At 46.3% G+C, this 24,422-nt stretch overlaps 1 protein-coding gene across 5 annotated transcripts in view; it reads left to right on the top strand.

Moving 5' to 3' along the window:
- The first annotated feature begins 5,251 nt into the window (after nt 1-5,251).
- Nucleotides 5,252-24,422, top strand: part of Rdh13 (retinol dehydrogenase 13) — a 30,569-nt gene continuing 11,398 nt past the window's right edge. For 3 of the 5 annotated variants that reach the window (XR_004122871.1, XR_004122870.1, XR_004122869.1), the window contains exons 1-7: nt 5,252-5,447; nt 6,575-6,693; nt 8,091-8,246; nt 16,768-16,872; nt 18,190-18,402; nt 19,489-19,590; nt 21,863-22,369. Coding sequence is in view for 2 of the 5 variants with exons in the window: in XM_031385098.1 (XP_031240958.1) it covers nt 5,383-5,447; nt 6,575-6,693; nt 8,091-8,246; nt 16,768-16,872; nt 18,190-18,402; nt 19,489-19,590; nt 21,863-22,107 (1,005 nt within the window). In the remaining 3 variants the exon portion in view is untranslated. Of the gene's footprint in view, nt 5,448-5,507; nt 5,612-6,574; nt 6,694-8,090; nt 8,247-16,767; nt 16,873-18,189; nt 18,403-19,488; nt 19,591-21,862; nt 24,216-24,422 lie in introns of those variants that run through there. The other 2 variants (XM_031385098.1, XM_031385099.1) reach the window with 2 other exon arrangements.

The following is a 24,422-nucleotide window of genomic DNA, read 5'->3' as shown; positions in this document are numbered from 1 at the left end:
AACATACATGTGTGCATACACACACACACACCACCACCACCACCACCACACATGAAAACAAAAAGTAGGATGAGCAAACAAACAGCTCCCCTTCATGAGAACAGTCATCTTCTTGCTCATGACCTTTCATTGCTCAAAATTTCTCTGTGGCTCCCCAGTCCCCTCCAAGCCACAGACAAGCTTTGCAGCTTGACCTTAAAGCCATAATCTAGGTTCTTTTTTTTGGAGGACTGTGGCCTCATCTCTTCCATCTAGGCAACCTCACCTCAAAATCAGGCTGTCCCTACCCCCTGCCCCAATGCATCTCTGCCTTCTGCTCTTTGCCTAGTTCTTCTCACATTTGGAAGTGCTCTTCCTGGCTAGTGGTGCCCTCCCTCCCTGCCCAGGCCTCTTCTGCCCTCTCCAGGGTTGCCCCCAGCCGGTCTTTGCCTAGGCTCTGTGGTCCTGGCAGGCAATATCACCAACACTCTTTTTTGCCTTTCTTCTTTCCACCCCCAGTCCTCCTTTCTCACCCAGCCTTGGTTCTTCCATCTCCCCTCCCTTCTCTTCTCTGGGTTACTGGAACATGAGTGGGCTAGACTTACGAGGCAGCTTAAAGGAACAGGGTACTGGCCTCAACAGACTGGACTGTTTATTTCAGTCAGGGGCTGATACATCAGGAAGGGGTCTGCCAAAGGTGGGGGGAACACTTGGAGTTTATATAGGAGGTTTGGAACACAGGAAGTCAATACAACTTCAGGTAGCCACACGCTAAATCTGCAATGCCTCCTGGAATTGTTTGACCAGATAAGGCTATTTTATGTTTAGAAGCTGCCTTACTCCAGCTATCAGGATGTGGGTCATAGTGGGAGACTGAGTTTGGCAACTCAGTGATGGGAAAGGGATTGGAACACAGGGCCTTGGTCTGGGTCTGACACAGAGTTTGTTCAAGGCTTATTCTAACAAGGTGTACTGACAAACAGAATGTGCATTTTACCAGCTGTGGCCACGTAACAAATGACTTCATTATCCAGTAGCTTCAAACAAGGGCCTCTCTGGGGGCTGAGGATCTAGCTCAGTTGGTAGAGTGCTTGTCTATGATGCATGAACAAAGGCGTGGGTTTGATTCCCAGGACTGTGTTAAATATGTAAGTTTTCCTAGCATTTAGAGTGCTCAGTCAGAAGCCACAGTGTTAGCATGTTAACATTTCTTCTAGGCTCCACCCAGCAGTTTCCTAGCAACAGTCAGGTATGAGAGCCAGGCTTCCTATAAAAGGACTGTTTGGCCTTTCTGGAGCTCTGATTCTTCTGGCCTCTTTCTGGCCTCTCCCTCTCCCCCTTCCTCATTCTCTCACCATGTGTTCTGGGCCAGCCTCTCTCTCTCTCTCTCTCTCTCTCTCTCTCTCTCTCTTCTTTTTTTCTGCCTCGTCTCCTTTCTCAACTCTCCTTCCCATGCCCCCCAAATAAACTCCATTTTATACTAGACCCATTGTATGGCCTCAAGGGGTGGGGATGCCTCAGCATGGGCCTGCTAAGGCACCCTCTCCTGCTGCATCATACCTTGTTTTACAAAACACATCACCCAGCCCTGTACAAAACAAATGTGGTGGATAGGGTGGGGTGGAGGCAGGAGAATTGGGAGTTCGAGGTCATCCTCAGCTTCACAGGGAGTCTGAGCCACACTGTTTCAAAAACAAGTGTTGGACGTGGAGGGAGTGAGAAAGGGATGGAGAGAGAGGGAAAGGTAGGGAGGAAGTGAGGGAGGGAAGGAAGGACTGAGAGAGACCTTTACTGGGTGTCTGGAAGCTTCTGCCCTGGGAAATCGGGGGACCCTATGGGAGAATACCCTCAGCACCTGGGACAGCACCCAGTGTGCACCAGTGTCTTCTTGACAACACCAACCTTGGCAAAGGGTGCACAGTCATGCTGAAGTGCACAGAGACATTCCATCTACCTTGGGTGTGTCTGGGAATTGGGTAGGAGGCCTTCAAAAGCAGGACTTTGCTTGCATCTTCCTCTTTGTAATAACCACGTTCCTAGGCAGCCATGCTCCAGAACTCACTATGGAACAGGTTCTTGTAACACAAATGCCTTCTTGACATTTTTTTTTTTTTTTCCAAATTGCATGGTAGGGGCTGGCAAACTGTGGCCCTCTGTTTGTTTTCTAAATAAAGCTTTATTGCAACATAGCTGTAGTGGTTTGTTTGTGCACTGTCTGTGGCTGCTTCCTGCTTCTGTGGGGGAGTGGTTGCAATCCTAGGGCAGTTGAGAGGACTAAGAGCCTTCTCAGTAGGAGTCTGCCCTAGGAGTAGATGATTTTAGGTTGAATGTATTCAAGGTTGTCCTCAACTACATAGTGAGTTAGAGATCCACCTATACTACGAGAGGCCCCGTTTCCAAACAAACAAACAAACAAACAACAAACAAACTGACAACAAAACCCACTGTGGCTTATCTGCTTGCCTTCTTGCCATCTTCTTAGTCAGATGAAACACCATGACCAAAGCAAGTTGGAGAAGAAAGGATGTATTTGATTTACATGTCCATATCATTGTTCATTATCATAGGAAGTCAATACAGGAACTCAAATGGGGCAGGAACTGGGAGGGAGGAGCTGATGCAGAGGCCATGGACGAGTGCTGCTGGCTGGCTTGCTCTCAACATTCTTATCTTCTAAGCTTCCACAGAGCAGACCACTAAGCTCTCTACACTGAAAGGCTTTTCTAGCCCAGAGTTCCAAGGTCCTTTCATAATCCTCCCCAAAACACATGGCCAGGTCTGTACACAGCAACACCCAGCTCCAGGTGCCAATTTTCCAACCATGATCTTTCCAAGTTCATTGCTTCACTGGCACTGGAGCCTACTTCTTCAGGATTCTGGCATACCTCAAAGACCAGCCTCTTGGACTGAACAACTACTGAATTCTTTGGTCATTAGTGGACAGCCATTGTTGGACTAGCTGGACCACAGTCTGTAAGCCATTCTAATAATCTTTTTCCTCCCCAACTCGCTTTTGGTCATGGTGTTTTATCATAGCCGCAGTAACCCTAACTAGGACATCTCCTCACATTTGCGGTAGATGAAGGCACTCAGACATTTGAAAAACACTCTTTTTAAATTAAAACTTATTTATTTATCTTCTCTGTGTGAATGTTGTACCTGCTTGGATTGTCTTTGAGTCATTTTGTGCAGTGCTCATGAAGGTCGGAAGAGGGTGTCTGAATCCCTGAAACTGGAGTTAGACATGGCTGTTGGATACTAGGAGCTAAACCTGGGTGCTCTGCAGGAGCAGCAAGTGATTTTAACTACTGAACTACCTTTCCAGTCTCAGGAGAATTACCCTTGATTGTTACTGTCAGGGAAACTGTGTGATAAGGACTGAATTCAGTAACTGTGTTTGGAACACAAGAGGTGCTAAATAATCGTTGCAAGAAGTTGTGAGTGAGCATTCACAAGTGCACACTAAGGCCAGTTGTTCTTTTTTTCTTTTGGAATGACCATTCATTTCCAAAGCATAACTTCTTACAAAGGGAATGTCTGGGTCAATAGTATATGTGGATCATCCTGTGACAGGTGCCTGACTAGACTTTCAGCAACACCAGATAATTGACTCCCACCAACAGGGAGTTTCCCCTGCTCCTTGCCAACACTGAATATTTATCATAATTTTCAATGTTGCCAATCTGATAATTGAAAAATATTATCTCATTGTCACCTTCATGAAGACAAATCAGATGCCAAGTGTGCTGGGAAATTTTCTAGCCACAGAATGTGTTTGCCCCAGTCTACAGCTTTTCCCCTAACTTCCTTTCTTTTCCTTCCTTCCATCTGCCTGCCTGCCTGTCTGTCTGTCTGTCTGTCTGTCTTCCTTTCTTCCCCTCCTGCTTCTAGACACTAATGCTTCAGTATGTTTTAAATATATAATTTTTTTTCTTTTAGTGTATAAGTGTGTGGGCACATACATGCCATGGTTGAAGGTCAGAGGACAACTTTTGGGAGCTGGTTTTATCTTTCCAGCACGTTCTAGGAATCAAACACGAGTTGCAAAGCTTGTGTGACAAATGCCTTTACCCCATCAACCATCTCACTATTGTTTTAAAGCCAGTGTCCTTCTTTTCCTGCAGATCCAATGGTCCAGGTCTTAGTTTCCTTCCTCAGACCCAAAACTTCCACACTCCAGACTTCCTTTCTTAAACACAAGAGTCCAGATCCTACCCTTCTCCCTCAGACTCAGGAATCTATACTTCACCCTCTTCCCTCAGACCCAGGGATCCAGGCCCCAGCCTTCTTCCTTCCTTCACGAGGCCTATGCAGAAAGTACTATCATTAATTATTCTTTAGAGGAGAAAAATCATAGTTCATTCTAAAGGGGCTTGATGTCTGGAATGGAAATGCTTGGTATCCATCCATCTAAACTATCTATTATCCATCCATCTATCTAATTTATTTATTTTCTTCCTCCCAAATATTATTACTCTGCATGGACCTGGCTGTGCAAGAACTCCCTCCGTAGACCAGGCTGGCCTCAAACTTATGGATTTACCGTGATGCTGGGATTCCTGACTAATACAGAAGTAGAGGCTCACAGCCATCCATTGAACTGAGTACAGGGTCCCCAGTGAAGGAGCTAGAGAAAGGACCAAAGGAGCTGAAGGGTTTGCAGCCCCTTAGGATGAACAACAATATGAACTAACTAGGACCCTCAGAGCTCCCAGGAACTAAACCACCAACCAAGGACTGCACATGGTGGGACTGATTGTTCTGGCAGCATGTGTATAGTAGAGGATTGCAAAGTCGATCACTTGGCCCTGTGAAAGTTCTGTGCCCCAGTGTAGGGGAATGCCAGAGCCAATAAGTGGGAGAGGGTGGGGTGGCAAGCATGGGGAAGGGGGAGGCAACAGGGGTTTGTTCTTGTTGTTTTTGTTTGTTTGTTTGTTTGTTGGAGGGGAAACTGGGAAAGGAGAAATCATGTGACATGTAAATAAAATATCTAATAAAGAAAAAGAAAAAATAAAAAAAAAGAAAGAAAAAAAACCGCGTGCACCACCACCACCCGGCTACTATTTTATTTTATTTTTTTCTTTTCTTTTCTTTTTTTTTAAGTCCAACTTCAGGACACCTTTGGATTGATTGAGCGTGACGACATTTGATCTGGTAGCTGACACGCCTGTTAACTTCGGCCGCGCCCCATCTCCAGAAACTACGTTTCCCAACATTAAGTGCGCCGTGGGCCTACTTCCTAAAGCCCCGGCTCCACATCTGGTCACGCCCCAAAGCCGGGTTCCGGTGGCCGTGTGCTGACACTTTCGTGCTACTCGAACGCACGTGGGTTCCTGGGCAGCGCGTTCGTCCGCGGAGTGGCCTGGAGTGCAGATCCACCGACACCCTGTTCCCCAGCCTGGGATGAACCGCTTTCTGCTGCCGGTGTCCGTAGTGGGCACGGTGATCGGCGGTACCGTGCTGCTCAAGTGAGTCTGCGCGTCTCTGCGCGCGCTTGGTGGTAGGGCTGCGGCAGGGGAATGCCGAACAAGACCAGAGAAGGATCCCTTGTCCTAGGTCCTCGGACGGGTTCTTCCAGCTCACCCACTAGTACGGCCTTTCTCGGACGAGGAGGGCGGGTCACCTCTCCAAGGTCACCTAGGGAGAAGGGGTGGAGCACGGATCTTGTGCACATTTTATCTCTGGACCACGCTTTTCTCCTCTACTCTTTCCTCTCCGCCCGGCCTGTTTGCCTTCCCTTCCCTCCTTTCTTCCATTTCCTCCCCTCCCTCGTCTGTCTTTCCTTCCTTGCGCTTTTCAGACTGGATCTCACTATGAAGCCTTGGCTGGCCTGGAACTCGTTATATAGACCAAGCTGATTTTGAATTCACCGAGATCCACCTGCCTCTGCCTCCTGAGTGCTGGGACCAAGGACATGTGTGTGTGTGTCACTGCTAACAGCTTCCATTAGTTGTATTTTTTTTTTTTTTTTGCTTGCATGTATGCGTATGCTATGCTTTCGGACGTTAAAAGAAGATGTTAGATCCAGTGGAACTGTAGTTATTGTGAATCACCCTGTCAGGTGCTGGGATCTGATCCTGGGTCCTTTGTAAGAGCAACAGTGCTCTTACTGCTGAGACATCTCTCCAGCTCCATGATGTGTACATATCTACTTCCCACTCATGTTCTCCAACTCCCTTGGGCCCCTTCTGACACATGCTCCTTCTAGCGTCATGCAGTCTGTCTTTCTGTCTATCCATCTATCCATCTATCTATAGACAAGATAACGTGTAGCCTAGGCTGGCCTTGAGCTTGCTCTGTAGTTGAGGATGACTTAAAATTCCTGGTACTCCTGCCATTGCCTCCTGAGTATTGGGCTTGTGAGTGTGTACCACCACTTCTGGCTACAGTCTTTTGTTTTTATAAAAGTATAAATAAATGATTGTGACCTCTTGGAGATGTCCCAATGTATAGCCCTTTTCAGAAGCCATGACAACGACTCTCATGTGTTTTGGTGCTTTGGTGATGGATGGGAGCTTACAAGAGTGGTTTTGCCTCAGCTCATAAATCCAGGCACGAGGCAGACAGAACTCACCGTGCTGTTTCTCACCTTCAGGGACTATGTCGCTGGTGGGGCTTGTCCCAGCAAGGCCACCATACCTGGAAAGACTGTTATCGTGACAGGAGCCAACACAGGCATTGGGAAACAAACTGCTTTGGAGCTGGCTAAAAGAGGTAAGGCCACCGCCTGCTCTGTGGGTTTGAAGTGTCATGTGCACACTGTTGTGTATGGCAGCACTTGAACAAACTCACTTGAACGCAGAGTTTGTTTAAAATACCTCAAAGGCAGAAGCATTCCAGGCATTGATTTGCAGACAAATAAACAGAATGTGGCTCATCCGTATAGTGGAATATTACTATGCTTTCTAAAGGAAAGGAATTCAGACATGCTCCTGTGTGTTGATTCTATAGGATGTTGTGCTAAATGAAAAAAGGCAGACACAAAAAAGGCTACCACATAATTTTGCTAGTTAGAGTAGTCACATTCTTAAAAAAAAGCCAAAACCAAACCTATTTTTATTATGTAGTGTGTGTGTGTGTGAGGTTTGAGTGTTGGAGTGGAGTGAGGTTTGAGCTTGCCATCATGTGTGTACGTGTATGTGTATAGTTCAGAGGACAACTATGGAAGCTGGTTTTCTCCTTCTACTATGCAGGTCCTGGCATTGAGCCCTGATCCTCAGACTTAGCAGTAAGTGCTGTGACCTGTTGAGCCAATTGCCAGCCTCAGTATTTGTATGTCTTGATATGTTTGCTCTATGTGTATAGGGGGGAGGTGAATGCACACGTGCATATGCGTGCACATGCTTGTGGAGGACAGGATAGTCTCTGATGGCATTTCTCAGAATAACAGTAGCACATTCCCATACACCCTTCAAATGTTTCCTCTTCCCACATGCCTTTAGAATATTTTCACAACACCTCCTCTTCCCCCAAATCCCCTAGCTCCAGGAAACCCGCATCTTTTCTCTCTTTGTGGATTTACCTGTTCTGGACATTGCATATAAATGGATGAATGAATGCATTGCATATAAAGCATGGATGAATGTTGTGTCTGACTCACTTGAACGCAGAGTTTCAAGGTCCATTCACCTTGTCATATGTCAGTGCATCACTACATTTATGGCTGAATAGTATGCTGTTGGAATGGATCGTTTGAACCCAAGGCCTCTTGTCGGCTAGGCAGGTGGTCTACCACTGAGCTAGTTGTTCTACCACAGAGCCATGCCCCAGCTTCTCGTGTGGGGATCGTGGACACTCTACCACTGAACCACACCCACAGTTCTTCACTTGGGAACTCTAGGCAGGTGCTCTGTTGCTGAGTACATCCTTAGCCATGTTTGACTTTTTTGAGACAGGTTCTTACCAGGTTGCCCAGGCAGGCCTTGGACTTGCAATCCTCTTGCTTCACTGGCATTTCAGGTCTACACCACTAAGCCTGGTAATTGAGTTTCTATCTTTTGGCTATTGATTATGTTACTAAGAACACTTGTGTACAGGCTTAAGGTGGGTGTATGCTTTTATTTCTGTTAGATAGATGTGTAGACTAGGTGTGTTTTCTTTTCCTGTTCCAGGAGGCAACATCATTCTGGCCTGTCGTGACATGAAGAAGTGTGAGGCGGCCGCAAAGGACATTCGCGGAGAGACCTTGAATTCCCGAGTACGCGCCAAGCACCTAGACTTGGCTTCCCTCAAGTCCATCCGAGAGTTTGCAAGGAAGGTCATTCAAGGTAGGCTAAGAGGACATTGACTTTTCCAGCCAAGGTTTGTGGCTTGAGGCTAGTCTCTTAGGTCCCTAAAGCCTGTAAGCTCTGGAGCAGAGGCTGGCCAACTGGGTCTGCTGGCTAAATGCAGCTGCCGCCTGTTTTTCTGTTGTCTTCATAAGATCAGCTGTGCCTGCTTGTGAGCGTCCATCATGATCTGGCTTGTGGACTGTTGGCACTCCCTCAAAGTAGGAGGGAGTAGTGGTTTGAGTGAGAATAACCTACAAAGGCTCATATATTTGAATGCTTGGTCCCCAGTTGGTTGGACTGTTTGAGAAGGATTTGGAGGTGTGGCCTTGCTGGAGTGTCTTTGAGAGTGGACTTTGAGGTTTCAGAAGCCCATACCATTCTCGGTTAGCTTTCTCTGCCTCATGCGTATGGATCAGATAGAAGCTCTCAGCTATTGGCCCAGCCCCATGCCTGTCTGTCTGCTGCCATACTCCCCACTTTGACGGTCATGGACACTAATACTCTGAAACTGTAAGCCTCCAGTAAATTTTTTGTAAGTTGCCTTGGTCATGGTAATATTATTTTATCTTAAAGATTTGTGTGTGTGTATGTATGTATGTATGTGTACATGTAGTTATGAATGAATATGTCTGCATACACACACACATACACACACACACACACACACACACACACACTACAAGGAATTGGCTCACACAGTTGTAGAGCTGACAAGACCCAGAGCTGTTGCTCGCAATCTGGAGACCCGGGGGGCCCAGTTTATGCAGTTCCTGTCCAGAGGTTTCAGGCTACAGTCTGGTTTGAGTTTAAAGTCAGAAGAGAGCTGATGTTCAAGCTTGAAGGCCTCTGGGGGGAAGAATTCTCTTTGTTTGTAGAGGGTCACTTTTGTTGTGGTCAGGGCTTCTGAAGATTGGATGAGGCCCAATTAGGGAGGGCCTCACATTAGGGAGGGCTGGCTGCTTCAGTTTGTTGATGTAAATATTAATATCATCAAAACATAATTTGGTAACGTTTGACCAAATATCTGTGGTCATCCCTGTGGCCCAACTATGTGGACATATGCCTATCCGATCTTACCACGTTTATTTTATATATGTGTGTACACGTATGTGTGTATTTGTGTGTGTGGTGTGTAAATTTATAGGTATAAATTATGTATGTATGCATACATTTATATGTATGTATATATTTATTGTGTGTGTGTGTTTGTGGACACAAAGGCATGCTATGGCTCACATGTGGGAGTCAGAGGAGAGTCTGCAGGAGTCAGTTCTAATCTACATTTACATGGATCCCAAGAACTGAATACTTCAGTCATAAGGCTTGGCAATAAAAACCTTTACTCACAGAGCCCCAAGCTGTACTGCCTTTTTCTCTTTGAGATTAAAAAAAAAAACCTCACCATGTAGTCCCTTACATAGATCTCACCGTGTAGTCCCTCACCTAGATCTGCCTGCCTTTGCCTCTTAAGTGCTGAGCTGAGATTAAAAAAGGCATGGCATATATTGTTATACCTCCTCTTACCACTTGAAAAAAAATTAAAAGATTAAAATTTTTATTTATTTAGTTTTTGAGACTGGGTCTTATTGTGTAGCTCTGGCTAGCCTGGAACTGTCTATGTAGATGGGTTAGCCTGGAACTCACAGAGACCCACCTGCCCCTGTCTCTTGAGTGCCAGGATTAAAGGCATACACCACCACACCTGACCCTTTCCCCATCTTAGATGTTACACACAACATCTCCCTGGGTCAGGAGTTCAACATGCTTCTTGAAAAGGTTTTTTTTTTTTAAATTTTGAGACAGGATCTTATGTGTTATCTAAACTGCCCTTAAACTCAAAATCCTCCTGCTGCAGACTCCTGAGAGCTGGGATTACAAGTGTGCACTACCATGCCAACTAACATAACTTCTTGTTTACCCCCTCCCCCCCCTCCCGTGTTAGGGATAGAACCTAGGACCTTGTGAATGCCCTGTTAAAGACTGCTGCTGAACCACATCCTCAGCCCTTTACTAGTTAATTCTAGGCAGGCACTCTACCATTAAGCCACGCCCCCAGCCCGCCAGTAGGGGACTTTAGGCTAGTGCCCCCAGCCCCTCACGGGAGACTCTTCGCAAACGCTTTACTCCTGCGCTCCATTCTCACTTAGTCCCATGGCATCTTTTGCGGAGTCCGTCTCAGTAGATCCTGACTGTGCAGGATGATGGATGGACCAAGTGGTTAAAACCACAAGCATCTACAGTGTGATTGGGACACAGTGTGGCCAGAAGTGTAGCAGTTCGCAGGGCTAGCAGCTGGATGAGGTTGCAGGGTGGTGGAGAAGGGCAGGGCGCCGACTCCTCATTGCTCCCAGGCTTTCTGGCGATGGATGTCGAGGACAGCGATGAGTCAGAAGTGCTCTGTGCTCATGTGTCAGGTCACACAATCCGTGTGCTGCTGGAGGCCAGTGCCTGGAGCTCTCTTGTGAGTGCCCTTGGATAATCCCAGGGCTCGTCTGGCAAGTTCTGTATTTCTGTCACAATGAGGGGTGACTTACTTTTCAGGTGATGTCACAACTGTCATGTGTCAATGTTTTGAATAGGGCCATAGCTCCTTCTTGAAGCAACCAGGAAGTGCAGAGTGTGTTTCTTATTTTAATTGATTTATTAAAAATTAAATATGTGTGGCGGGCAGTGGTGGTGCATGCCTTTAATTACTCCTGCACCTGGGATGCAGAGGCAGGGGTATCTCTAAGTTTGGGGGCAGCCTGGTCTATAGTGTGAGTTCTAGGACACCCAAGGCTTCACAGAGAAACCCTGTCTTGAAAAAAACAAACAGCCGGGTGGTAGTGGCACACACCTTTAATCCCAGCACTTGGGAGGCAGAGGCAGGTGGATTTCTGAGTTCGAGGCCAGCCTGGTCTACAGAGTGAGTTCCAGGACAGTCAGGACTACACAGAGAAACCCTGTCTCAAAAAAAAAAAAGAAAAAAAGAAAAAAAATTATCTATGTGTATAGGTATTTTTATTACATACATGTATGTGCAGCACCCACATACAGTGCTTGCAGAGGCCAAATTAGGGCCTCTGGAACTGGAATTATGGATGACTGTGGGCTACCATGTGGGAACTGAGAATCAAACTCAGATCCTCTGGAAGAGCTGCCAGTGCTCTTAACCTGTGAACCATCTCTTCAGTCAGTTGTTAACTTTTAAGTTATATTTACTATAATTATCTATCTGTCTATCTCTATCTATCTATCTATCTATTTATCTATCTATCTATCTACCTACCTGTCATCTCCATATTGATCCATCCATGTCAATGTTTGTATGTATGTATATATGTATGTATGTATCTATCATGTATATATGTATCTATCATGTATGAATGTATTTATCATCTTTGTATCTGTGCATCTATCATGTATGTATGTATGTATCTATCATCTGTGTATCTGTGTATGTATGTATCTATCAAGTATGTATGTATCTATCATCTATCTGTGTGTATGTATGTATGTATGTATGTATGTATCTATCATCTATGTATTGTCTATTATCTGTGTATCTGTGTATCTATGTATTTATATATCTATATGTCTCTATCTATGTGTCATATATGAATATATCTATCATCTATCATCTGTGTATCTATGTATCTATCTACTGTGTATGTATGTATGTATGTATGTATATATGTATCTATTTATCTATCATCCATCTAGCATTTGTGGGTGCAGACGTGCCACAGCACACATATGGAGATTAGAGTACAATTTCCAGGAGCAGTCAGTTCTCATGTGAGTCCTGGCCAACAGGCTCATTAAGCCATGTTAGTGGCCCTAGCCTCTTGTGTACTGTTCTGTGGCTATTTTAAAGCAGTTATAAAGCAAACATGTATGCATTAATTAACTTATCACCTTGACAGAATACCTGACAGAAATATTGTAATGGAGGAGTTTAGGGGATATAGTCTGTCATGGCATAGCTTATAGATCTAGTCAGCACACTATGACTGGAGGTGGTGGGAGCTTTTAGCACAGCTTGTTCATCTGGACAACTTGGTAGATCTGGAAGCAGAAAGGTCTAGCAGGAACCAGAAGCATGTATCACCTTCAAGGCCTGCCTTTAGTGACCCACTTCAGCTAGCAGGGCCACGGTACCAAAGATTCTCCAAGCTCCCGAGAGGCGCACTAGCTGGAGACTAAGTGCTCAGACATACGGGGTCTTTATTGTGTGTGTGTGCGTGTGTGCTTGCACAAGTGCATGCGTGCATGTGTGCACACATGCTCATACATGTACCACACTGTATGTGTGGAGGTCAGAGGGGTTGGTTCTTTGCTTCCATCATGTGGGCTTTGGGGCTCAAACTCAGAAAGTCAGGCTTGGCCGCAAGTGCCTTTACCTCCTCAGCCATCTGTCTCCATTGCCCTTTTTTAACCTTTGAGACTGGCTCTCCAAGCTGTGCTGGCCTCGAACTTGTATGTAATCTTTCTCAGTGTCCTGAATAGCTAGGATTACCACCCTACAACAACCACTTCTGGCCTTTTTCTCGATACATATGTTTTACATTATTTATCATGTGTGCTTATGTGTGTGTGCATGTGCATGCCTGTACATGTGTGCCATGGCATCAGCAAGCACCTTTGCCCATTTTGTTTTAAAAAGAATAGCACAGCTATTCTTTTTAAAAAATGTTTAATTATTTTTAATTATGTGTATATCTATGAGTATGTGAACGTGAGTATTTGAATCCCTCTTCCCCCGTAGCTGGGGCTGCAGGAGTTTGTGAACTACCTGATGTGGGTGTTGGGAATGAAGTTGAACTTACGTCTTCGGCAAGAGCAGTAGGTACTCTCAGCCGCCAAGCCATCTCTAGTCCAAGAGAGTTGGTTTTTATTTTTTAAAAATGAAACCACTTCTTAGCCTGAGAAACCTCCTATGGTCAGAACTTATTGATGAAGTAGGAGAGTTCTCTTCTGAGTGTGTTTGGTTTTCAGTTGTGTTGGAATGTCCATTTCAGGAAGGTGGTAACCTCAACTCTCCTGTCCACCCTGTATTTCCAGTGTCCAATAATAGGTGCTTAGAAAATACTTGTTGATTGACTAGTAATTACATGGTTCTACCAGGTAGGTACTATTATCTTTTTTTTTTTTTTTTTAAGATTTTGTTTATTTGTTTTGTATATAGCATTCTGTCTGGATATATACATGCAGGCCAGAAGAGGCTCGTTATAGATGGTCATGAGCCACTATGTGGTTGCTAGGAATTGAACTCAGGACCTCTGGAAGAGCAGTCAGTGCTCTTCACTGCTGAGCCATCTCTTCAGCTCTATTATCCTTTTTTTTTAAAAAGATTTATTTATTGCTATATATAAGTATACTGTAGCTGTCTTCAGACACACCAGAAGAGGGCGTCAGATCTCATTACAGATGGTTGTGAGTCACCATGTGGTTGCTGGGAATTGAACTCAGGACCTCCAGAAAAGCAGTCAGTGCTCTTCACTGCTGAGCCATCTCTTCAGCTCCCTCTGTTATCCTTTTTAATAAAGGAAGAAAATGAGTTCCAGAGAAGTAGTGTGAACTGACCAGCATCAAAAATGCAGTCAGGTTTTAATTTTTCAGACAGAGTCTCACTCTGGAGCCTAGGCTGGCCAGGATTATAGGCTGAGCCATGACGTTAGGCTTTAGAGCTAAGATTGGAACTCTTGTCTGCCTGGTTGCATATAGGATGTGCCCCAACCCTCCCCCTCAACCCCCCAGCTGAGACTCAAACCTGGGACTTAGTACATGGGTAGTAGTTAGTTGGCTGTGTGTCAGGTTCTAGAATCACCTAAGGAGATAAACTCGTGGGCTCGTCTGTCAGGGAGTTTCCAAATGCAGTTAATTGGGATGAGAGGATCTACTCTGACTGGGCAGTATCATCCCATAGGCTGGGGTCCCAGGCTGAATAAAAAGGAGAAGCAGTCTCTCTGTGCTGGGACTAAAGGCCTGTGCCACTAGGCCCAGCAGTGACTTATTTTATTACTTATTTATTTTTGGTTACATATATTAGTGTGTGTCTGTACATGTGGATACAGGTGCCTGCAGAGACCAGGAGAGGGCAATGGATCTGGAGTTACAGGTAGTTGTGACTCCTGATGTGAATGTTGGCAACTGAAGCCCGTTCCACTGCAAGAGCCAGCCGTATGTGCTCTTAACCTGTGAGCCATCTCTCCATCTCTGAGACAAGGTTCTCATTATTACCCTGGCTGGCCTTGAACTTGTAATCCTGCCTCAGCTTCCCTGGTAGCTTGCACTACCACCCGTGTCTTGGAGCTCGTGTTTTTCATTGGTGCCCTATATTCCACTCACCCACTGAGTGAAGAAGAATAAGATCCTGGTCCACATCTCTTAGGTGCTAGACACCCAAGTCCTTATGTCCACTGACACTGTCTTGGAAGTGTTATGGACTCAGTATGTCTCTATGTGGGGGGCTCTCAGAAGGTGACCTTGTTTGGAGATAGGCTCTTGTAGAGGTTATCAAGTTGAAGTGAGGTCATCAGGATGGGCCCTAGGTCAGTATCCCTGGTGTCCTCATTATGGAAAACTGGGACACAGAGGGCTGAAGATGATGGGTGGAGTTGGCCAGCTGCTAGCCAAGGCCTGGGACAGATTCTCTTCCTCAGCCCCAGTTGGACTAGGCCTTGCTAAGGTCCTGATCCTGACTTTTCAGCATATTGGCCATCCATTTCTGTCTTTTTAAGGAGTTTTTTTTTTTTTTTTTTTTTTTTTTTTTTTTTTTTTTTTTTTTGTATTTTTGAGACAGGGTTTCTCTGTGTAGCCCTGGCTGTCCTGGAACTCACTCTGTAGACCAGGCTGGCCTCGAACTCAGAAATCCACCTGCCTCTGCCTCCCAAGTGCTGGGATTAAAGGTGTGTGCCACCACCGCCCGGCTAGGGGTAGGTTTTCTAAAACAGGGTTTCTCTGTCTATCCTGGAACACACTCTGTAGATCAGGCTGGCCTCCTACTCACTGAGATCCGCCTGCCTCTGTTTCCAGAGTGTTGGAATTAAAGGTGTGTGCCACCACTGCCTGGCTAAGATGTATTTGTTTTTATTTTATGTGCATGAGTGTTTTGCCTGCATGTATTTATGTGTACCACGTTCATGCCTGGCACACAAGGAAACTAGAAGAAGGCATTGGACCCCTTAGAACTGGAGTTATGGACAGTTGTGGGCTACTGTTTGAGTGAGAGTTTCTATTGCTGCAATGAAACATGATGACCTAAAGCAATTTGGGGTGGAAAGGGTTTATTTGGCTTATATTTCAGCATTGCTATGCATCATTGGAAGAAGCCAGGACAGTAGCTCAAACAGGGCAGGGACCTGGAGGTAGGAGGAAGTGATGCAGAGGTCATGGAGGGGTGCTTACTGGCTTGCTCCTCATGGCTTGCTTGGCCTGCTTTCCTATAGAACCCAAGACCACCAAGCCAAGGATGGCACCAACCACAATGGGCTGGGCCTTCCCCTATCAATCACTAAATAAGAAAATGTCCTACAAGTGTGCCTACAGCCTTTCCTTAATGGAAACATTTTCTCAACTGAGGTTTCCACCTTTCAGATGATTCTAGTTGAGTTAAGTAGACATAAAACCACCTAGGGCAGCTACCATATGGGTGCTAGGAACTGAACCCAGGTACTGTTCAAAAATCAGCAAGTGGCTTAGCCACTGAGCCATCTTTCTAGTCCCAATTTCTGTTTTTAAAGTTGCTCAGCTTGTAGCATTTTGTGATGTCAGAATGTTCAGGGTCCTTGTTAGGAACAATATTCATGCACTCCTAACTCCAGTTCCTATTTATTTATGTTTTTTTGAAACAAGGTGTCTAGCCCAGGTTGTCCTTGAACTCCCTATCTACCTAGGATGACCCCAACCTTCTAATCCTCTTAACTTCCTCCTATCAGTTTAGATTGTAGGTATTTCTACAAGAGTTGTTTCATATGGTACTGGGGAAGGCAGCCAGAGCCTGGCGCATGCTACACAAGCAGTGTACCAACTGAGCTGTGTCCTCTGCCCCGAGGACCTCACTTTATCTAGATCATCTCTGTGACAATGTTACCTCCAGTCAAGGTTATGTGTTGAACTCCTAGGGATCAGGCTTAGTTCATGGGTGTCGGAAGATGAGGTAGAGATTGCTGACATCATGGCTGACCATGTGAGCAAGCAGAGAGTGGGGCAAGAACTCAGGACGCTTTGGTAGTTTTCAAGACCTTTCCCCAGTAACCTTCTACCAGTCAGTGCCCATCACTCTCATCTTTGGCCTGTTGTCGCAGGACATCCTCCCTCAGTCTCTAGCCTGGATCTTCTCCTTTAGGAGGAGAACAGCCAATGCCGTTGCATCAAGACATATTCCATGATCTTTACCTAAGTGGCACTCGATCATCTCTACAAAGATCCACCTTCACAGGCGCCAGGTAGACAGGAACATGTATGGGACACTGCCCTACCTTCAGGCAGGGGTGGAGTCTGTCCTGACGTGCCTGTCCTCATCCATGTCTTCTAGAGGAGGAGCGAGTAGACATTCTGGTCAACAATGCAGCCGTGATGCGGTGCCCACACTGGACCACTGAGGATGGCTTTGAGATGCAGTTTGGTGTCAACTACTTGGGTGAGCCCTGGGCTGGTTTTACACGGGATGAAAGTGGGTTCTTGATGGGGAGTCACAAACTTACTAACATATATGTCCATCCCATAGACTGGGTGAATCTTTATTTTTTTTCCTTCTACTACTTTTTAAAAATTATTTTGATAGAGGCTCACAGCCATCCATTGGACTGAGTACAGGGTCCCCAATGAAGGAGCTAGAGAAAGGACCAAATGGGCTGAAGGATTTGCAGCCCCTTAGGACAAACAACAATATGAACTAACTAGTACCCTCAGAGCTCCCAGGGACTAAAACTCCAACCAAAGAGTACACATGGGGAGACTCATGGCTCCAGCAGCATGTGTATAGCAGAGGATGGCCAAGTCGGTCATCAGTGGGAGGAGAGGACCTTGGCCCTATGCCCTAGTATAGGGGAATGCCAGTGCAGGGAAGCCATGAGTCCCACCATGTGTACTCTTTGGTTGGTGGTTTAGTCCCTGGGAGCTCTGAGGGTACTAGTTAGTTCATATTGTTGTTCATTCTAAGGGGCTGCAAACCCTTCAGCCCCTTTGGTCCTTTCTCTAGCTCCTTCATTGGGGACCCTGCACTCAGTTCAATGGATAGCTGTGAGCCTCTACTTCTGTATTAGTCGGGTACTGTCAGAGCCTCTCAGGAGACAGCTATATCAGGCTAGAGTGCCCTTCCTTTAGTCTCTGCTCCATAGTTAGTCTCTGCAACTCCTTCCATGGATATTTTGTTCACCTTTTTAAAAAGGAACAAAGTATCCACACTTTGGTCTCCCTTCTTCTTGAGTTTCTTGTGGTTTGTGGATTGTACTTTGAGTATTCCAAACTTCTGGGCTAATCACCACTTATTAGAGAGTGCATATCATGTGTGTCCTTTTGTGATTGGGTTGCATCACTCAGGATGATATTCTCCAGATCCACCCATTTCCCTAAGAATTTCATAACTTCATTGTTTTTAATAGCTGAGTAGTACTCCATTGTGTAGATGTACCACAATTTCTGTATCCATTCCTCTGTTGAGGGACATCTGGGTTGTTTCCAGTTTCTGGCTATTATAAATAAGGCTGCTATGAACATGGTGGAGCATCTTCTGGGTATATGCCCAGGAGTGGTATAGCTGGAAACTCTTGTCATGGCCTCTTACAAACATATGTAACTCTAGTTCCAGGGGATCCACTGCCCCCTTGTGGTCTCCATGGGCACTGCATGCTTGTTTTACATAGGCACACACGCAGACAAAACACTCATACACATTAAGAAAAGAAATAGAATAATTACCATGAGGAAAAATATTTTGTTATTGTCCTTCATCTAGGGCATTTTCTATTGACAAATTTGCTCTTGGACAAGCTGAAGGCCTCGGCCCCATCACGCATCATCAATCTCTCGTCCCTGGCTCACGTTGCTGGGCACATAGACTTCGACGACTTGAACTGGCAAATGAAAAAGTATGACACCAAGGCAGCCTACTGCCAGAGCAAGTTGGCTCTTGTCCTCTTCACCAAGGAGTTGAGCCGCCGGCTACAAGGTATGCAAATGGTGGTCTTTTCTGGTCTTCTTTCTTCTCTGTACCTAGGGTAGTTCTATAGCTCTGAGCTGGTGCTGACGAGGCAAGAGTAGTAGCTTTAAACTCTGTAGTCAAAAGCATGGGACCTGTACCACCATGTCTCCTTCCAGTGCCGGAGGCAGACATCACTAATAAATCATGGTTCTAATGATTGCTCTTTAGTTTCAATCAGCCTGCTTTCATCAGACATGCTTATCTTGCTTTTCTTGGATAGACTTCTAAGCCTCTGGTGCTAAAAGCCTGTGGTTGTGGACTGGGAGTGGTTTTGGTCCATAAGGGACATTTGCGAATGTGTGTAGACATGCCTGTCACAACTGGGTCAGTGAGAGGTTGCTCTGGCATCTAGTGGGTTAATTCAGGGTCCTCCTGGATGGTTTCCCCCGTTCCTTCCAGTCTAATGGAAGGAATGTAGTGTCAGGGATTAAAAAAAGTTTCCCTTGGCTTCTTGCTTCTCAATAGTTGTTTGTGACCAACAAACAGTGCCAGCCACCCTTGGGGGATAGTCACAACTGTACTATTTTAGACTCCAGTCCTCTGCTTCAGACTTGGGTGGAGGTGGTGGAGTCCAGAAATGCAGGCCTATCAGGCCTTCAGGGCTGCTGTGCTGGGGGCAGCCACCTGACAGCCACCTTGTAAGGGGAAGCCACTTGAAACTGAGGTTTCAAAGCATGGAGGATAGTATGGGCTCAAGCGTGCGAGGCAGCATAGGCTAGGGAAGGCCCCGAGTATAGTGGGGCCAGCCTAGTCTTTTTTTCACAGGTCTTTGTGTATGCCTGTTTGCGTGTGTGCATGACCATGCATGTGGGGCATGTGAGTGTAAGTCAGGGAATGATGTTGGGTGTCATCCACTTTGGTTTTTATTTGAGACAGCATCTCCTCCTTGGCCTGAAGTTCAACCAGCTGGTCCATGGGCCCCAGCAATCTGTCCGTCTCTTCCTCCTCAGCACCCCCTGGGGATGGCAAGCATGCACCACCACTGACACGCGTTTTGACCTGTGTGCTGGGCATCGAACTCAGGACCACCACCAATGTTTCTATTTTTCCCAGGCACTGGTGTGACTGTCAATGCACTGCACCCTGGTGTGGCCAGGACAGAGCTGGGACGACATACGGGCATGCACAACTCTGCCTTCTCCAGCTCCATGCTTGGTGAGTCCTCTTCCAGCTTGGTGTCCCCTCACAGAGCTCTGTCCCTGTGCCCTCTCTGCTGGGGATTCAAGACTTTTTCTTGGAGCTCGTCACTTTACTTCTTTTGATTCTGTTTCTCTGACTGGGTTCCACTATATATTTCTGACTGACTTGGAACTTGTTATGTAGGCCGGGCTGGGCTTGAACTCACAGAGATCTGTTTTCTTCTGCCTCCTGAGTGTTGGGATTAAATAAATGTACCATCACGTTGGGCAGTTTTGTTTTTCTCAACATGGCCTTATCTAGACTAGGCTGGTCTTGAACTTCTGATCTCCCCATCTCCTGAGTTGGAAGAGTGTGCCATCACACCTGGCTGCTGGCTTTACCTCTTTCAGCTCTCTCCCATGTCTTCCTTGGGTAGAAGATGGGTCATTGTTCTATGTGCTTCTGGCCTCAGATCAGCCGAAAATGACCTAGAGCCCCATTGACGAGTAAGAAAACTGTCTTGGAGGATATAGCTTGACTCCTGGAGTCAGGCTGTGCACGGGGTAACCCTGGCTTCACTCAAAACTAAGTGACTCAGGAAAATAAATGCACCTCCCAGTTTTAATAGCCTCTTACTGTGTAGAGCAGGTTTTGATCCTCTGGCCTCTGCTTCCTGAGTGCTAGGATCACAGGCATGCCTCGCCATGCTTGTTGTGTTGAGTATTAGTTTCAGGTCCATGATGGGGCTACCCTCACAGTCACTGGGGAGGTGAGCTGCGGTTGCCCATAAATTGGTCTGCACAGTGTCCAGCCAAGACTCTAGTCTGGGCTGGGCAGTGGTGGCGCACGCCTTTAATCCCAGGATTTGGGAGGCAGAGGCAGGCGGATTTCTGAGTTCGAGGCCAGCCTGGTCTACAGAGTGAGTCTAGGACAGCCAGGGCTACAGAGAGAAACCCTGTCTCTAAAAACCAAAAAAAAAAAAAACAAACAAACAAACAAAAAAAAGATTTTCGTCTGAACCACAGCCAAACACTATGTGGAGAGAGCTTAAATTGGAAAGCTTCATGGGATCCCTTCTCTTGGAGCTGGGGAACCCCAGAGAAGAGGAGGAGAAAGAAAGAGCGGTAGGAGCCAGCAGGATTGAGAACACCAGGAGACCACGGCCCACAGAATCAGCTAAGTAGGGCTCACTCACAGAGACTCTAGCAGCCATCACCAAGCCTGCGTGGGTCTGTGCAAGGCCCTTTGTGTATATGTTACGGTTGTGTAGCTCTAGGTTTTGTGGGACCCCTAATCATGGGACCCTTTCCCTCCTACTGGGTTGCCTCGCCCAGCCCCTGACGTGTGGATTTGTGCCCAGTCTTATTGTGTCTTGTTATGCTGTGTTCCTTCGATGTCCCTGGGAGGCCCACTCTTTTCTGAAGGGAAACAGGAGGAGGGATCTGGGGGAGAGGGAGAGCAGGAAGGGAGGAGTGGAGGGAGGAGAAGCTGAGGTTGGGATGTAGTGTTATGAGAACAATTACAAGAATGTAGTCTGAGTCAATGGAGCACTTTAACAGGTATTTATAATGCCTGAGAGTCATTTAATGGGCATGTATTAAGAATTTTAGCCGGGCAGTGGTGGTGCACGCCTTTAATCCCAGCACTTAGGAGGCAGAGGCAGGCGGATTTCTGAGTTCGAGGCCAGCCTTGTCTACAGAGTGAGTTCCAGGACAGCCAGGGCTACACAGAGAAACCCTGTCTCAAAAAAAAAAAAAAAGAATTTTAGCATGAGAGTAACACAGGATGCACTCAGTAAATTGAAGGCTGGAGATGTAGCTCAATTGGCGAACTGCTTGGCTATCTTTCTGGAGCTCTGGGTTTGATCTCCAGCACCACATCAAATCAAACACACTGGGATATGCCTCCTAGCACTCTGGAGACAGAGGCAGGAGGATAAGAAATTTAAGTTCATCTTGGGCTGTATAGTGAGTGAGTTTAGGGGCAACCTGGACTACACATGCCCCTGTCTGAGAAGAAAGATGATTATTTCCAGGAACAATACACAGAGTAGGGGAAAATGTGTTTTTATTTTTTTCTGGGAACATCCAGGGAAGCTTCCTATAGGAGGCAGCTTTTGAGTTCATCCCTCCTTTTGGAGGAATTTGTGGGGTTGTTGCTTGGGACGGGACCTTTAGGTAGAGACAAAGGGCTGGAGGTAGGTTCCTTGGGACTTCAGGGCAGCTTCCGGCCTCAGGGGTTTTGGGTTCCCTGAGGGAGCAGGGATTTTTATTTATTTTTTTTTTGACTGTTCTGTGGGTGATTTTAGGGCCCTTCTTCTGGCTACTGTTCAAGAGTCCCCAGCTGGCGGCCCAGCCCAGCACGTATCTGGCTGTGGCAGAGGAACTGGAGAATGTGTCGGGGAAGTACTTTGATGGACTCAGAGAGAAGGCTCCATCTCCTGAGGCTGAAGACGAGGAAGTAGCCCGGAGGCTTTGGACTGAAAGTGCCCATTTGGTGGGCTTGGACATGGCTCATGGGTTCCCTGGGAGAGGACACTCCATCCCCAGATAACCTTCAGCGATTCAGATGAAGCTGCATTACCAAGGTTGCTGCCGGCCATGCCCTCATCATCCTCTAGGGGCAGTGTTGCATTGTTGGACTCTCAAGACTATGGCTACTGGCTGCCACACCTTCATCATCCTGTAGGGGCAGTGTTGGTACTATTAGAATCTCAAGACTGTGGATAGCTGGCTGCTCTGCCCTCATCATCCTCTAGGTGGCAGTGTTGGTCCTAGCGTTGATTGTTAGCTGGCCACGTTGACTTGGACCACAGGTAGGCATTGGCTCAGGGGGTGGCAGGTACATGTACTCTGTTGGTTACTGGGGAGATGGTCTATCAGGCGCCTGCCTCCCTTAGGAATCTAAAAGGAGTGGGTGATAGAGGAGTCAGTCACTCTGGCTATGGGCAGTGTCCAATGACAGTGCACACCAAAGCTGCTGTGGTGGACTAATTGGGCTATTGTTAAAGAGCAGGTATAGCTATAGATTTATATGGGCCCTTATACACTTCTGCCTCCTCTCTGACTTGGCAGTTGTTCGAGTTTGCTTTCTGTTGCTGTGATAAACACCACGACGAAAATCAACGGGGAGAAAAAGGGCGTATTTAACTAACAGGTTCTTGTTTATCATGGAAGAGGGAAGCCAGGCAGGGTAGGGACTCAGGACAATAACTTGACTCAGATACCAGTGGAGGTGTGCTCGCAGGCGTAAGTCAGATACATTTCTTTTATTTTTATTATTATTGTTTTCTACAGAGAGGGTCTCACTTTGTAACCCTGGCCTTCCTGGAACTTGCTGTATAGACCAGGCTGGCCTTGAACTCACAGAGATCTGCCTTCTGGGATTAAAGGCATGTATTACTATGCCTGGCCCAGGTACTTGTACAGGCCTACCTGCCCAGGGATGGCACCATCTGCAGTGGACTTCTACCTCCCACATCAGCTAGCAGTCAAGAAAATGCTCCACAGGCAGTCCCCCAGGCCAGTCTGGTCTAAGCAGTTCTTCAGGTGAGGTCTGCCTGTGTCCTCTAGGTATGTCAGGTTGACAACCAAATGAACCATTCAGCTCTTGATTGCAAACTGCAAAGGGTCCCTGCTACCTCAGGGATGGTGTGGGTCTGAAGCTCTTGCCTGACTCAGAAAGGGCAGCTGTGGACACCTTGTGCACTGGATAGTGGCTGGGGGGCTGTGATCCAGTGGAAACCCTGGCACAGAGCCTGCCTTTGTTAGCCCTGAACTGCTCAGGACAGAATGGAATGAAAAGCTGCAAGCTGCTGCCTCAGAAAACCAGCGTGACCTAGGATCATGATCTCTCCAGTTCCTATGTAATTTTAACCTTAGAATCTCAAGCTTGTTGTTTGATTATAATAACATGTTAGGGGTAGTGGTACACATCAGTAACTTAAGGGGGAGAGGCAGGAGGATCAAGAGTTCAAGGTCATCCTCTGCCAACCTGGGCTATATGAGATTCTGTTAAAACAAACCAAAACAGTGAAATTTCCAAATAGCTGATTCATAGATTTAAAATAAAAACGTTTATTTAGTGTGTGTGTGTATACACACACACACACATATATGTATACTATGTGTGTGTGTATACATACAGGTATGTGCACATGCCCTTGTATGTGTATTACATGATGGAGGTCAGAGGACAACTTGTGGGAATCTGTTTTTTCCTTGTGAGTCCCTGAGGATCCAATTCGGTTTGTGAGGCTCGGTGGCAAGGGCCTTCACCTCTGACCCATAGTGCCAGCTCTGAGTCATAGGTTTTATTTTATCCTTTCTATATGTGATTTATTCCACACATAACTTGCTATTTATTCTTTTTAAGAAACTAAGACATTCAGTTGTTACCAAGGTAGTGACTTTGCAAAAACTCCCATTATTTCTCATCCCCAGAACCCATCCTGTTCTTACATTAGGCTATATCAACTTTTCTTTTTTTTTTCCTTCTTCTTTGTCTTGAGACAGAGTTTTACTCTGTAGTTCAGGCTAAACTTGAACTCTCAGTCTCCTTGTCTGAGCCTCTGGGGTCCAGAGATTACAGGGCTGCCACACTCTGTGTTTACAGTCGATGTTTACAATCAAATAAATGGAAATAAACATTTCTGTCACTAATTTATCATTGTCCTTTTGTTTGAGGTCTGGGCAATCATTTCTGACAAAAGGAACTTAAGGAAGGAAGGTTTTAGTCTGGCTGGCGGTTCCAGGATACAGTGCATCATGGCAGGGAGGACATGGTGGCAGGAGGCAGGCATGGGGCAGCTCAGTGTGTCTGCAGTCAGGAAGCAGAGAGGGATGCTGGGGCAGCTCAGTGTGTCTGCA

This window comes from Mastomys coucha, unplaced genomic scaffold (assembly GCF_008632895.1).
Source record: "Mastomys coucha isolate ucsf_1 unplaced genomic scaffold, UCSF_Mcou_1 pScaffold21, whole genome shotgun sequence".
In the NCBI taxonomy this organism is placed as follows: domain Eukaryota; kingdom Metazoa; phylum Chordata; class Mammalia; order Rodentia; family Muridae; genus Mastomys; species Mastomys coucha.
Note: the sequence above shows the minus strand (reverse complement) of the source record. Positions and strands in the feature narration are given on the sequence as shown.